The sequence below is a fragment of the Mus caroli genome, chromosome 11 (genome assembly GCF_900094665.2).
Source record: "Mus caroli chromosome 11, CAROLI_EIJ_v1.1, whole genome shotgun sequence".
Lineage (NCBI taxonomy): Eukaryota > Metazoa > Chordata > Mammalia > Rodentia > Muridae > Mus > Mus caroli.
The window spans coordinates 89772274-89787934 of record NC_034580.1 but is presented as its reverse complement, the minus strand read 5'-3'; the positions used below and the strand labels follow the sequence as shown (position 1 = coordinate 89787934).

The 15661-nt window shown below is 39.7% G+C and overlaps 1 protein-coding gene across 14 annotated transcripts in view; it reads right to left on the bottom strand.

Moving 5' to 3' along the window:
• The window catches only part of Spag9 (sperm associated antigen 9), a 129084-nt gene that overhangs the window by 60070 nt on the left and 53353 nt on the right, over positions 1-15661 (bottom strand). For 9 of the 14 annotated variants that reach the window (XM_029483617.1, XM_029483618.1, XM_021175541.2 and 6 more), the window contains one exon: positions 13220-13370. In XM_029483617.1, the coding sequence (XP_029339477.1) occupies positions 13220-13370 (151 nt within the window). Of the gene's footprint in view, positions 1-2404; positions 2447-13219; positions 13371-15661 lie in introns of all 14 variants that reach the window. The other 5 variants (XM_029483614.1, XM_029483616.1, XM_029483615.1 and 2 more) reach the window with 1 other exon arrangement.

The window sequence follows — 15661 nt, the reverse complement described above, 5'->3', positions numbered from 1 at the left end:
AAAGTAAAAATACATAAATCTTAAGCTGGGTGTAGTGGTATACACATTTACTCCCAGTGCTCAGTGCTTGGGAAGCAAAGGCAGGTATATCTCTAATTTTAAGACTAGCCTGGTCTACAGAGCTTTCCAGGACAGCCCAGGCTACATAGAAAAACCCTGTCTCAAAAAAACCTAAGGGGGCAAAACAAAACAAAACAAAAAACCCTAGAAGCCTTTCAGAACATCTTCAGTTTTATTCATAAATGTGTCACATACCTGGTGCTGTACAGAACATGTATATACTGTAATCTGCCACTATATCAGAACTATCTAAATAGTCTACAAACTCTGGTTAAAAACTATAGAGAATAAATAATCCCATTAAAGAGAATTTATAACTGCTACAGTTCCAATGTAGTATCCTCAACAAGTGATTTGCCTAACTTCATTTGAAAGAAACTACCTGAGGTCAGGCATAGTAGTCCCCACCTTTAATCCCAGCAGTGGTAGTACAGCCTGGTCTACATAGCAAGTTCCTGGACAGGCAGGGTTACCTAGAGACCCTGTCTCAAAAAACAAGATCAAACAAACGAGGAAGGGAGAGGAGAGAAGGAGGAAGAGGAAGAGAAAGAAGAAGAAGAAGTAGAAGAAGAAGAAGAAGAAGAAGAAGAAGAAGAAGAGGAAGAAGAAGAAGAAGAAGAAGGGGAGAGGGAGAGGGAGAGGGAGAGGGAGAGGGAGAGGGAGAGGAGTTGAGGTTTGGTCTTGCTGTCTATTGTAATGTCAAGTGTAGCCCCCCAAGACCTGGAGTCTGCATGTAGACTCAAGTGACCCTACCTCCAAGTTATTGATTGGTAAATAAAGATGTCAACAGCCAATAGCTGGGCAGAAGAGATATGGGTGGGATTTAGGCTTCCCAGGTTTGAGATCAAAGGACCAGGAGAAGGTGGGGGTGAAGAGGAAGGAGAAGCTGCCATGGGTTAGGTGAGTCAGGAAAATGTGGCCCCGAGGGCTGGCCAATTGGAATTAAGAGCAGCCCAGATGAAACATAGTAAGTAATCATTCAGGGTTATCTGTAGGGAACTAGATTTTAATAGCATAGGGGGTAGGTATTTGCCCAGCTCTTGTGCTGTGTAAGGCTTACTGTAAATATAAAGGTTGTGTGTGGTTTTTATTCAGAACTAAATGGTTAAAGTGGGGTAGAATCCCAGGTTGGGATGAAATAATTTCTACAAGAGAAAGTAACCAAGGGGGAAACATAGCTTTTGTCTGCCTTTTATTCTCTGTAAAAGTACAGATGCATGCATTTGTGTATGTGTGCAGAGAGCAAGCTCAGTGGCTGCACCATTCACCGTTTGTTTTTGTTTTCTTAAAGACAGAGTAGCTCATTGGTCTGATCTACATCAAATAAGCTAGTCTAGCTGGCCAATGAGCCCTAAGCAAGGATCTGTCTGCCTACGCCTCCCAGAACTAGAATTACAAATATCCACCAATCTATCCGCCTTTTAGATTTAAAACTTTAAGTCAGATGAAGGCAAACATGAAACCCGTCCCATATACAAAGCCCCCAGCTATAACACATATTACCTTGTAATTTTATGCTAATGTTACTTTCTCCCCAAATAAAGCTCAGCCTTGAAAGCGACTGGTACAGACTCTTTTGGTTCACTACAGCACACAGTGACAAGGTTCTGAGAGTACATGCAGGTTTTCTTTTAAGAAAGAGTTTTTTTGTAACAAGACTCCCACAAGAGTCTGTGACTCAAAGGAACATGAAAACTTTAGACACAGGTAGGTAAAATATATCTGGTATAAATTTAGGTGATTAAAGGAAAGATAGGAAGGGCCTAACCTCGAGGATTTTTCTGAAAGAGGACCACCCTGATTCCCGTCAGTTGGGAGGCCTCCATGGACCTGGGTTAACTGCTGACCTAGACATGGGCAGTCTTCCTGAGGACTTAGCAGACCAAGTCTGACCGGCACCAGACTCTTCACACTTCTTCTGGGGACAAAGTTGAATAGGGCCTATGTAGAACTAAAGGAAACTATTAACCTGAGGAAGCAGCCCTTGGTAAAAATGACACCTGGTATCCCCAAGGCTCTATGAACTACATATACTCTGCCCTAGGCAAAGAATGTGTGCAAAATTTCTTACCCAGAACTGGATAAATGGAAACAGACTAAATTTTTCACAGAATGCACTTACATTTTAAGTTTCAAAATGCTTACTCTGAAGGAGGAGCACATTATAGTCACAGTAAAGCCCTGGCAACCACTGTAAATTACTTTCTTCTGCATTTCAGAGAATAATATCAATAATCTTCCAAATAGAGCATGTGATATCTGGAGAATAGCAGTTTGAGAAAGTAACCAATAGTTAATCTCTTCTCTTTACTTTTGGCAAAATGTTCTGAATCACCATTCTCACCTCCTGTTCTACAGCCTTCAGAGGTTCAGGGCTATGGCTGACCTGGGTAGAGGGAAAGATTATAAAAGAAGAAAAAATATGTATTTACTCGGTGTTAACAAATCTATATTTTTGGTTCATATACTACTTCTTAAGCTATAATTCCATCTATTACCTCCTGGGTTTAAAATGAGAGTTTTGAAAGTCACGTACAGTGACTCTTGCCTGTGATCTCAGCTATAGAAAGCTAAGGCAGGAAGACTGAAGTCTAAATGGTGATTTGGGCTTCATGGTGATTTCTGGTCCAGCCTTGGAGCACAGTGAGTCCTAAGGTGGAATGGTTTACCAAGAAAAGGTGCGTGCTGCCAAGTCTGACAATCTGAGTTCAATCCTCAGAATTCACACGTTAGAAGGATAGAACCAGCTCCTGAAAGTTGCCTCTGACTCCCACATGCACACATACACACTTTTTAAATGTAAAAGACATTAAGACTTTATCTCAAAAAACAAAAATTATAGCCAAGCAGTGGTGGTGTACACATTTAATTCCAACACTTGGGAGACAGAAGCAGACAGATCTCTGTAAGTTCAAGGGAAACCTTGTCTACAGAGTGAGTTCCAGGACATCCAGGGCCACAGAGAGAAACCCTGTCTCAAAAAACCAAAACAAACAAAACTAAACTAAACATCCCACTACTGTTAACATTCAGTTCAATGCTATAATGAAGTGATGCTATTCTCCATGTAATTACATGGAACAGGACCGTACCTCCTATTTTCTCAGTGTTTGTCAGAGGACAGCTTTTACAATGGCTCCTGGTGTCGCTGTGTTAAGGCGGGGTTTCGGTGGTACTATGCTGCATACTCCAGGTTAGCTGGACCCCAAGTTTCCAAACAACTCTCCTCTTCCACCTCTCCTCCTAACGTAGGACTGCTGTGACTGAGATAGTTTACATGGGTTCTGGGGACTGAACTGAGGGTTATCAGGCCTGCTCAGTAACACTCTAACCTGCTGAGCCATCTCACTTGCCTGTGACCATATATATATATATATTTTTTTTTGATGAAATGCTTATGACAGGTCCTTTACTATTTCTATAACAGCAAGATCTCCCCAACATCTGTACTGGTCACATGAACATTTAACATACAAATATTCCAATGTGGCACACTTGACAATGTGTGCCATTCCCTCAGCATTACTGAAACTGTTCATTAACACCAAGGATCAAAGGGTGGCTTTTTTTTCTATTTATTCTATCTATAATTTTCTTTCTCAAACAAGAAACAAAAAAAGCAAACAGACTCTCTTCAACTTAAAGCAATCTTGAACTTTAAATAGTCTTGGTATGGAAATTTATCAAAATCCCCCTGCCACCTGCTTTAATTCTTAGCTAGGTATGGGATATTTGTCTATAATCCTAACATTTGGAAGGTGGAGGCAGAGGATCAAGAGTTCAAGAAAAAAAAAGAAAAAGAAAGAAAAAGAAAGATCTGGTAGGGAAAGATTTCTTATTTACAGTATTTTTATTAATTATCTATAATTGTTAGCCCCTACATTCCTACATTTAATTTTTTATACTTGAAACTGAATGATACAAAAAAATTATGTGTATGTGTGCACGCGTGTATTATTCTTCTCTCCTGGAAATATAAAAGCTGGCAAAATTTTATTAAAAATATTAAGTTTTGGACTGGAGAGATGGCTCAGAGGTCATGCCTGAGAAGAGTGCAGGACAGAGAGATAAAGCCACCATGTGAAGGAGCCGGGAGAGTGTGGCCCCGAGAGCTAGCTGCCCAAATGGGTCTAGAGAAGTCAAGATAGAACACAGAATTAGTAAGTAATAATTTGAGACTAACTGTATGGAGGTTAGGCAGTGGCCAGCTATTGAGCTGCCTAAGGCATATTACTATATAAAGGCTGTGTTTGTGTGTGTGTGTGTGTCTTTCATTCGGGAACATAAACCATTGATGTGGGCAGTGAACCCACAACCCACTGCTGGGACTTATTTAATAATTATCTCTACACTCATTTTTAAAAAGGAGTGGGGGGGAGGGGCTGGAGAGATGACTCAGTGGGGAAGAGCACTGGCTGTTCTTCCAGAGGTCCTGAGTTCAAATCCCAGCAACCACATGGTGGCTCACAACCATCTGTAATGGGATACGATACCTTCTTCTGATGTGTCTGAAGACAGCTACAGTGTACTCATATAAATAAAACAAACTTAAAAAAAAAAGGAAGAGGGAAGTGTTCTCTTACATAAGTATAAATGTGGCTGGGCATGGTGGCACACACCTTTAATGCCATCTCTCAGGAAGCAGAATCTAGCAAATCTATCTGAGTTCAAGGCCAACTTAATCTACATAGTTAACTAAAGACTGGCTAGAGCAGCACAGTGAAACTCCCATTTAAAAATAACTAAACGATAAACACTATCAACAAATACGGTTAGGGGCTGAAGAGATGGTTCAGTTATTAAGAGACCTGGCTGCCTGGCTGCTCTTCCAGAGGACCAGGATTTGGTTCCCAGCATCCACATGGTGACACAAACAGTCTATACTCCAGTTTTGTGGGATCCAGTATCATCCTCTTCTGACCTCTGCAGGCACCAGGCACACTGATAGTAGACATACATATGAGTAGGCAAAGCATTCATATATATTAAATTACATTAAAATAGTGTTAAATGAAACAAAGCAGGCTGCAAAGAAGTCATTTAGAGCACAAGCCTATTTATCTTTTTATTTGTTTGTTTGTTTGTTTGTTTTTCAAAACAGGGTATCCCTGGATATCCTGGACCTCTCTCTGAAGACCAGGCTGGCCTCGAACTCAGAAATCCACCCTCCTCTGCCTCCCAAGTACTGGGATTAAAGGCGTGCGCCACCACTGCCCAGCTCAAGCTTATTTATCATAAAGCAACACACACACACACATACACACACACACACACACAGAGCTATCAATATGCACCAGTAAAAGCTTAAGGTCTGTCTTGGCTTGATGGCACAGCTTGTAATTCTATCTACTTAGGAGGCTAAGGCAAGGTCCTTACTTTTTCCTTATTCTGAATTAAATATCAGAGAGTATTTAATAAACACCTATGTGTAAATAACTTAAAAAGAAGATATCTATATAGATATGCTTTAAACACCACCATTTTCAAATGGTGTTTGTTATTTGGGTTTTTATTACTTTTAATTCTCACCATATGTAAGCATCTTAGCAACATACAACACAATGAATGTTCAACAAAGCCAGGCCTGGTGTCTCATGTTGATAGATGGGAGGACTGCTGTAAGTTCAAGGTCAGTCTTGGATATAGAGTGAGTTCTAGACTAGCCTGGACTAGAGTAAGACCTGTCTCCAAAACAAAAGGAAATAAATTTCCACAAAGAAATAGTTCTATCTTCTTTTCCCCAAAAGTTTACAATGAGTGACAAGACCAAACCTATCCTTTTATGATTTCACACCATCCCAGACTATGGTTTTTTTCTTTTTTCTGAATCTATCAAATGAGGCTAAGTTGTGTGGGGGAAATGTACAGACAAAAATCTGCAAACAGAACAAATTTCATATGTTCTCTCACAAGCACGAAGAATAATACAGTCACAATATACAATCCACTTTCTGTTAAAATTCCATTTTCATTTTTAATTTCTGCTATAGAATAAAATTAGTTCAAAGTTTCAAAACACTTCGCTATTTTAGAACTTAATATTTTATTTCCTAGGAGGAACAGACAGCAAAAATATGATGCAGAGACTCAACTATTGAGATTGACTGCTTATAAAGACCCAGGAAACAGGAACAATTCCTGAACTTTACCACACACAGAAGAGGATGGAAAACTCTCAGCAAGAATGCTGGCTCTGTCTAGTTTCCTGCTCTGTATGCTAAGCACATCCCCTGGAGAATACAGCACACACTCACCACTGCCTTTACATACCAGAACCTGCCAATGTGAGCTTCTTGCAGTGCTGCTATAGTATTCATATTATAATTTTATAAAGAACTCTTCAAAAAATTACTAAGTAAGTACAACCCTGTCCTTTTAATTACTTAAAATTGTTTTTCTCAGTTCTAAAAGTCATATCCTGCTAACAATCAACATCCCAGAATACTATTCAATTATTATCCAAAATACTTTTGGGGAACATATGCATACACATAGGGACAGTTATAAACGAATGTATTATCCAAGTCACAGGCTTTTCATGCTCATTTTTAGACCTTGGCTGGTTACTCACTACAGCGTTGCTTATAACAGCAAAACCTAGGAAAACTAAGGTGTCCCATTCAAGGAAGATTGGAATTGCAGTTGAGAATGTAATTCCCTTCCCCTGCCCGTTTGCTAGGACTCCAGTGTATCCATTTTTCTCTTCTGCCTGTCAATTCTACTTTAGTTTTCTAAGCATGCAATAGAACTAGTCTTTGGGGTTTGCTTTCCCTCCTCCCTGCCAACCCCACCTCCATCCTTTTTTCTACTCCTGCCACCATGCTACCTTTCTTGAACAAGCTAGTAACCTTCTATAAGCCGCATGTACTCCTATTATTAGCTCTGCAACTCAAACTCCTTGCATCTACACCTATACATTTCCAAATTGGCCCTTCATGTTCTCCTCACTGGCTCAGACCCCCACATCTGCTATCTCTACTTGGGTAAGCATTTATTATTGTTTTAGGAATTGACATGCAAGTCAGGCAGCCCTTATGCTGCTGCAGCTCCAGCACTGTACTAGACTATCACCACTCAGAAGTCTAAGTCGGCCTGCTCTGCCGTCACTAGTGACTGACCTGTGCAGAGAAAGGAAGGCAAGAGAAAACAGTGCTCCACTATAGTGCTGAGACTATGGTTATCATCTAGGGGCTGCCTTTTGTATACACATTCCTCCTTTACTTGGTCTTAATATCATTCAGTTAGATGAAAAGGCTGACCTTGGGTTTGAATTTTTTTTTTCCAAGACAGGGTTTCTCTGTGTAGCCCTGGCTGTACTGGAACTCACTTTGTAGACCAGGCTAGCCTCGAACTCAGAAATCCACCTACCTCTGCCTCCCAAATGCTGGGACTAAATAAAGGCATGCGCCACCACTGCCCGGCTCATTCATTCATTCATTCATTTATTTACTTAGTTATTGGTTTGAGATATAGGTCAGTGGTAAAGAATTTGCTTAACATAAACGAGAGCCTGGTTCAAGCCCCAGAACTATTCGGGGTAGGAGGGTTCTCACTTGAACTTGAACATTCTCATTCATTCTCATACTTGGCACATGGAAGGAAGGAAGGAAGGAAGGAAGGAAGGAAGGAAGGAAGGAAGGAAGGAAGGAAGGAGAGAAGGGAAGGAAGGTAGGTCAGCTTTACCCATTTGGTTTATTTTTAGCAATTCATTTGAACTTCTACAGTAAGAGATTTCAGTTAATGAAAAATATAAATTTTAATTTCCCTTCTTGAACTGGTGTCTAAATTTTGATTTGAGGTGTGGAGGGATACTGAAGCAGAAGGGCTGAACTCAAGGTTAGCCTGGGCAAGACCCAGGCTGAAGATAAGAAAGAAAAGGGGCAGGGGATAAGGGAAGAGTCAAGAGTACGGTTTCATATAACTGTAGTGCCTGGGATGGGTCTAGAAAGGCTGTGCTTGTGTGTGTAACTAAAGCAGGGCAAAACTCCAATGCAGGGAAATCTGGAAGAAATGCAACTGGTTGCAGAAACTTAGAGTTTAAGAAAGGAGTCATGGCTGGAGATAAACTTGTGAACAGCAATGTGCAGACAACATGTGCAGACATGGAACTTGAACCAACTAGACTAGGAGAAGTGCAGCAGCTTAAGTATTGGCAATCAGGATTTAGAGGACTAAGAAGTAAAACCACCAGAGAAGAAAGAGCAAGCGGGAGGTGAGGCCATCCTGCCTGCACTCAGCTTGGGAAATGATGAAAAAAGGCAAGGTGAGGACTCAGACCTTGCCACCCGGTTTGCAAAGAAGGATGTTCGGGCCAGCTCAACCAAAGGTATGTCACTTCGGTGCTCTTAGGAAGGGATGAGAGGTACAGGCTGAAGAGAAACTGCTCCTCATGTATCCCCAAGTGTGGCCCAGTACAGAGCCTAGGTGTTGCTACTGTGTCTTCATCACAAAACTATTCCTGTAAAATAGTTCCACTTGCCATTCTCACAGTTATCCCAAAATAGCATCTTTCCCTACAAATTATTCTCTGGCTTACCTTGCTTTCTGTCTATTATTTATCATGATTATCACATATTAATAATATTGAAGATTTCACAGTAACATCTTTATGTGTGTATATATCTTGTATGGACCATGTTCAAAAGTTTCTTACTTTGCTTTTTTTTTCTATTAAATTTCTCTGTGTGTGTGTATGTCTGGCAAATGCAGGCATGTAGCAGTCGGAAGACAACTTGCAGGAAGAGTCTATTCTCTCCTGCACAACATGGGTCTCAGGTTTCTCCCACTGTCATGCTTGGTGGAAGGTGCCTTTACCTGATAGTCTATCTTCCTAACCCTCACTTTGCTTTTATTTGTTTTGTTTTGTTTTTCAGACAGACTTCTCTGTGGTAGTCCTCAAATTCCATGTAGACCAGGTAGCCTCATACTCACATTGATCTACCTGCTTCTGCCTCCTGAGTCCTGGGATCAAAAGGCATGCACCACAATATTGGCTGCTTTTTTTTTTTTTTTAAAGGCAAGGTTTTTACTATATAGCTCTGGCTGGAGTCAAACCCTCTACAATCAGCCTGGCCTTGAACTCACAGAGACCCACATGCCTCTGCCTCCTGAGTGCTAGGATCAAAGGCAAAAACCACCATACCCCAGTTTTATTTTGTATTCTTAATAGTACATAATAATACTTGAAATCCTATTGCTTATTTACTTGTCTATCTCTGAAAAAATGCATTAGGAAATATGTAAAGAAAAGGCTTGAACAGTTTTTAGGTACATCACTCTCAGAAACCCTTGCAATTCTTGTAACATCACTAACAGATCTCACACCAGGAAATTTTCAACAAATCAAAAGACGATAACTTTACCATCATCAGCAAATCTCCTTTGTAGCATTCTTGCATCAAAGCTTTCTATTTCCTCCTGTTACACTGTTTAAAACTCATCATGCAATTTTTCTCATGGAATGTTCTCATATTAATCTTACTTCAAAAAAAGTTGTGCTAGGAAAATTAAAGTCACTTAAAATCGTTACCTTTGATATTTCTTTTCATAATGAAGTCAAACCATGCCCTAAACATAGCTAGGTCTTTATTAAAGTTCTCAGGAAAAATGAGAGTTGTAGCAGCCATGTCAAAGTTGGGAACAGTGAGTGGTGTGTACCAGTAACATCCAGTGCATAAACATGTGCACACATGCACACAGCACACAAGTACACAGACACACACTCCAGCTTATTTCAATTCCTGTCCCAGATGAAAACCCAAGATGAGAGGCTATGTGACATGCCCAGGACATGGTCCTTGTGGGAAATCAAGCCCTGACTCCCAGCTCTTGACCAAGTTAGAGAGGCACCTGGTTGATTGCAAGGACTTAGGTGTTCCTTAAAACTGTACCTGCTGAGACTTTCCACACATCAAGAAACAGACTGGATTTTGCTTTATAAACTCTTTGGGGAGTAATGTTATCTTTGAATTTCCAGAGTAGACAAAACCCATCATTATTAATCATTTCTTAATTAGTTTATAACTTGCCAGTAAAGTTTTGTCATAGCTTATTACTGGATTAAATAAAAGAACTATGATAATCTTTCCGTACTGTTCAGTCTGGATAGTAATTAAAGCATGGCTGCCATATGGTATACATTTTTGATACGTTATAAGTATCCTTCCTAACTTAAACACAGGAAGTGAGCCACTAAGAGAGGTATTTTGGAAGAGCTATTAAACATACAAGTACACTTAAAAAAAGTCAGTGTGGATACAGGATAAAGAACAAATACTTCATAGTGACATCACCACTGACATATTTTGAGCACAAGTAGCTTCTGAGAAATTATACAGGAAGTGGGACAGGCAAACTTAGAACAAATGTTCTAGCTGAGTATGGTGGTACATGTCTATAATCCTAGCACTTAGGAGGTTGAGGCAGGAGGATTACAAGTGTAACTCCAAACTGGGATACATAGTATGACCTCTCTCAACAACAACAAAACAAGTACTGAGTTCCTATAACAGGTATTTAGATAGTGACAAATATTATAGGGGATAAAAAGGCAAGAAAAGATATAAGGAGTTAAGAATATAGCTCAGTTGGCAGAGTGCTTACCTAGTATTAGTAAGGGCTTTGTCAATTCCCAGAACCATATTACCAGGTGTATTCACACATGCCCACTATAACCCTAGCACTCAGGAGGTGGACTCACATGAGAAGTTCAAGGTCATCCTTGACTACATAGTAAATTGGAAGTTAGCCTGGGATATCTGAGACCATGTTTCACCAAGAAAGAGGAGAAAGAATTTATTTATATAAAAATAAACAGTCAACCTGTTTGTTTAATGATGCAGTAGATTTTACAATATACTAGGGCTTTTTTTTTTTTTTTTTTCTGGAGACAGGGTCTCAGTATATGGCTCTTCCTGTCCTGAAACATACTATGTAGGCCAGGCTTATCTTGGACTCAAAGAGATCTGCCTGTCTCTTCTACTACAGAATGCTGGGATTGGATTAAGAGTGTACTCCCTGAGACTGGCTGGCTTTCATTTTAATAATCAATAGTCCCTTAATAAATATTCTATTTTATACTATATAGAACATAACTTTACATTTGTATGTGATTGTTTCTTCAGATAAGGTCTATGTTGCCCAGGCTGAGTTCAGGTGACAGCTCTCTCTTCCTCTCCCCTTTGTCTCTCTGGTGTTGAGATAGGATCTTAAGCTGTACCACTGGTTGTTATGATACTCAATATGCAGCCTATGCTATACTGATTGCAAACCTCCTGATTCAGCCTTCTTAATAGAAATAACAGTTGCATGAAACCATGCCTAACTTTAAAACATTTTTAAGGATTATTAATGTATCTCTTCTTAGAATACCTTATTAATTACATTTGTCAATTATTTACTAAATTTTTCTAGATCAAAATATATTCTTTAGAGAATTAACATCAGGTCTTTTGGGCTAAACAGAATACATTTTATATATCTCATAAAGCAGTTTTAAGGAAGGAAAAATGCACTGTGTCTTTCAAGTGGAATTATAATTGAGCATGCTGAGTATACCTGCAATCCTAACACTTGAAAGGCTGAGGCAGGAGAACTACCTTGAGTTCAAGGCCAATCTGGGCTTCATAGTGAGACCTTGAGTCAAATTAATAAGAAATATAGTGAAGTGAAGCCCTACAGAGAATTCAGTGCCCTCTTCTAGCCTCCTCAGGCACTGCACCCAGGTGGTACATATATAGACAACAAGCAGGTACACACTATTTTCAAACTTAAAAGGAATATATCTCAGTAACAGAGTGCTTGCTTATCATGCTCATGGCCCAGAGCTGAGGACTGGTAAGATGGCTCAATAGGCAGAAGTCCTTTCAACACAAGCCTGACTACCTAAATTCTATTCCTAGAACCTACAGTGGAAGAACACCCCCCAAAAGTTGTTTCCTGACTTCCACAAATGTGCAAGTCAGGAAACACCACCAGCAACAGTCATACTAAAAATAAATAGTTAGAATTTCTGAATATAGGGTTCCAAAAGTAGTCACAAGACCCTAAGTTGATCCCCAGTAACCATAAAAACAAACAAACAAACAAACAAACAAAAAACCAAACACAAACAAAACAAAATCCCAATTAGTTCCTCACATCACTAGACCCTAAATTCTAGATTCATATTAGGTACAATAAATATAAAAGAAATTCTTGTCATTAGACTACTAAGCAAGATTATATTGGCTAGTTTTATAACAACTTGACAAAGTTAGAGTCATCAGAAAGGAGGGAGACTAAATTGAGAAAATGCTTCCATTAAGATTGGGCTGTAGGCAATCCTGTAGGGCATTTTCTTAATTAGATGGATTAGATATATCTCAGTAACAGAGTGCTTGCTTATCATGCTCATGGCCCAGAGCTGAGGACTGGCAAGATGGCTCAATAGGCAGAAGTCCTTTCAACACAAGCCTGACTACCTAAATTCTATTCCTAGAACCTACAGTGGTTCTAGGAATATGGATGGGGGAGGGCCCAGACCCTGGAGGGTGGTGCTACCCCTGGGCTGGTGGTCCTGGGTTCTATAAGAAAGCAGGTTGAACAAGCCATATGAAGCAAGCCTGTAAGCAGCATCCCACCATGGCCTCTGCATCAGCTCCTACCTCCAGGTTCCTGCCCTGACTTCCTTCAATTATGAACAATGATGCATAAGGCAAATAAACCTTTCCTTCCAAGCTGGTGTTTCATCACAGCACCAATAACTTTAACTAAAGTAAAGATGTAACAGTATTTGGTTTTGTTTTCCTATGTAACTTCAAATTAACTAGCAAGAACATACCCTGGGAAAAGCTCATCTCGATTTGTTTTTAAGATACTTTTCAAACTAAAAAATATATAACTATTTTTTTAAATTTAGATTTATTTACTTATTTGTGTGCGGTTGAACAAGGTGTGAACTACAGTCACCATGGTTCTGTAGAGGTCAGAGAATAATCGGGAGTTGGTTCTCTCTTCTATCATGTAGGTCCTGAGGATGGGGACTGTCAGAGTTGGTGATAAGCACTTTCACCCAGTAAACTATCTGGGCAGCCCTAAACTATTAGGTTATCCTTTGGTTTTCTGGGACTTCTATTTGAATAAGAATGCTTATAAAATGTACTGTTAAAATAAAGCTTACCTTCAGGCTGGTATGAGAACGTGGTTGACTTAATTCTTGAAATTTCCATTGCTCTGATCCTGGAGTCTCGCCTCCTTTCTGAGTGTCAGGTGTAAGCAATCCATCTCCAGCAGGTAAAGGGAAAATCCCTAGTGATATAGGACGTTCTTTTCTATTTGAAGAGGGGAGAAAAAAATGAAACATTCTCATTAGTTTTTTTATTTGTCGTGATTGTAAGCCTGGGCTGTGGATAGAAAAATCCCAGCTCTTTGGAAGATGAGGCAAGGGGATAACAAGGTCAGGGTCTACCCTGGTTGTAGAAAGCTTATTCTCAATCTGCACTCAGATCTCCTACATAATCCTATATGCACACCTAAATAAGTATATACCAAAGAGAAAAAAACAGTCTAAAAGGTTTACATTGGCTCCAGAAGTTAAGAAAAGTGTGGAAAAACTATTTAGACACTGTTTTCACATGCCAAGTTTGGAGTTGTTCATAGGTGAGGTCTCAGAACTTAGCCTAGCCTGACCCTGAACTGGAGATCCTCTGCCTTAGCCTGCTGTATGTTGAGACTACGGGCATGCATTACCACAGCTGCCTCTGCCAGGAACTTGATGGTGGTCTAGTGGGATAAACATGGAGAAGAGCTGCTGAGTTTTAACCATGTAGGTTAGTGGTCATAGGGAACAGGCAAAGGCCTCCCCAGTCCCTGTTCCTAGTTTTCCCACTTCCTCAAGCTACAGTGTTTTTACAGTAGGCCTTTTCTGCCTAGAGGAAAATGAATATACTCTTTGAAACAGGGATACTATTCAATAGTAAAAATCCAAAACATTTTTATGAAAGTTCTGGTTTTCTACAAATCATACTACAGTAGTTCTTTTAGGTAGAGTGCAGATGAGAAAACTTCTGTTAGGAAAAAAGAGCAGCTCTTTTCCAAGTATTTCTTTATTGGGAGTGATGGAGTCCTAGCATGTAGGAGATAGAGACAGGAGGAGGAGTTCAAGGTCATCCTTGTGCGACAAAGCACAATAGAGCCCAGCCTGTTTACATTAGAGCCTGTCTCCAAAACATTACAAAGAAGGCTGGAGGGATGACTCAGTGGATAAAGGCAACTGCCGCCAAGCCTGACACCTGCCTCAGTCTCTAGGGCCCGCATGGCAGAAGGAGAGAACCAGCTCCTACAGGCTGTCTTCTGACCTCCACATTCATACTCCAATAAGTAATAAATAAATCTAAATCTGAAGCAAGTAAACACTAGTCAGCTATTTCACAAGTCAGTGACAAAAAGTTTCATTTTTTTCCTAATAGAGTATACTACATAGTACACGTTTCTATTTCCAGGCAATAGAACTTGTTTCTTCTTGAGAGTTATTAGCTTTTACTTTAAACTACATCATTTCTGCTGCTTTGTTCTTAAACCGCAATCCTCTTTGTTTCTCATTAAGTGATAGCAAGTGTTTTGGTTTTCTTTAGTTAACAGAATGAACAGTTGCTAGCCTGCTGTCTATTCCCAATTCTGGAAAACTTACTTTGGGAACAGAAATTCCCAAACTACTATTTGACTTTCTTTTATCATGCCTTAAGGGAGAAGCAAGTAGGAATTTAATCAGAGTCTATCTAATATAAAGCTAGGAAGATAGCACAGATTTCCTGAGATGCAAGCCCATCACTGGAACCATCTTCCCACATAAACTCCTTTCCACACATATGGAAGACAGAGCGTGCTTTACATAGCTGGAGTGCGCAGTCTTCTTTAAACCCAAGCTTCCTTTCCTATTCCATCTATACTCCAAAATGCAAGCAAGGCACATTCCCAACTCTCTATTTTGCTTTTATCACTTTTTTGAGAAAAACAGATGTCTAGGAGGGGGTCAAATATGCTTGGAGTTTCTCTGCTCCAGATCTAGAAAATTAGCATCACCATGTGCTTCTTCCTCTGCGGACTGACCAATTAGATAGCTGATGGGGGCAAGAGATGCAGTTACATAAGTCTGACAATATTCTACTCTCAAAACAAAGCTCGTGAAAGGCAAACACTAGTCTTGAGCTTTGTTGTCATGCATGTTTGGTACTGTTTGTATTATATGCTTCAATAAAAATCACAAAAAAGTTAACCAAAAAAAAAAAAAAAAAAAAAAAAGGAGAACCTGTAGAAAAATACCAAGTGGCAGATTTCAATCCCTAAACTGAAGCACCTGCTTTCACTGTCCAGCCACTGACTTCCTAACAGAAGCAAAGCTGACAAGTGTCGGAATCGTTGTTATAGTCTCTAGCTAGTAGCTTTAGTTGTATATATTGATTTTTAGTTGGTTATTTAAATACCAGCTTATGTGTATTAATGATTTTTGAAAATATGTATTTCAAATAGCCTTTTGGCTATACCTGAAAGTACTGAGCCAGATAAACTGATGTACTTTATCTGGTCTAACCAACCAGGAAACAGGACTGCTTTTCCAGATTTT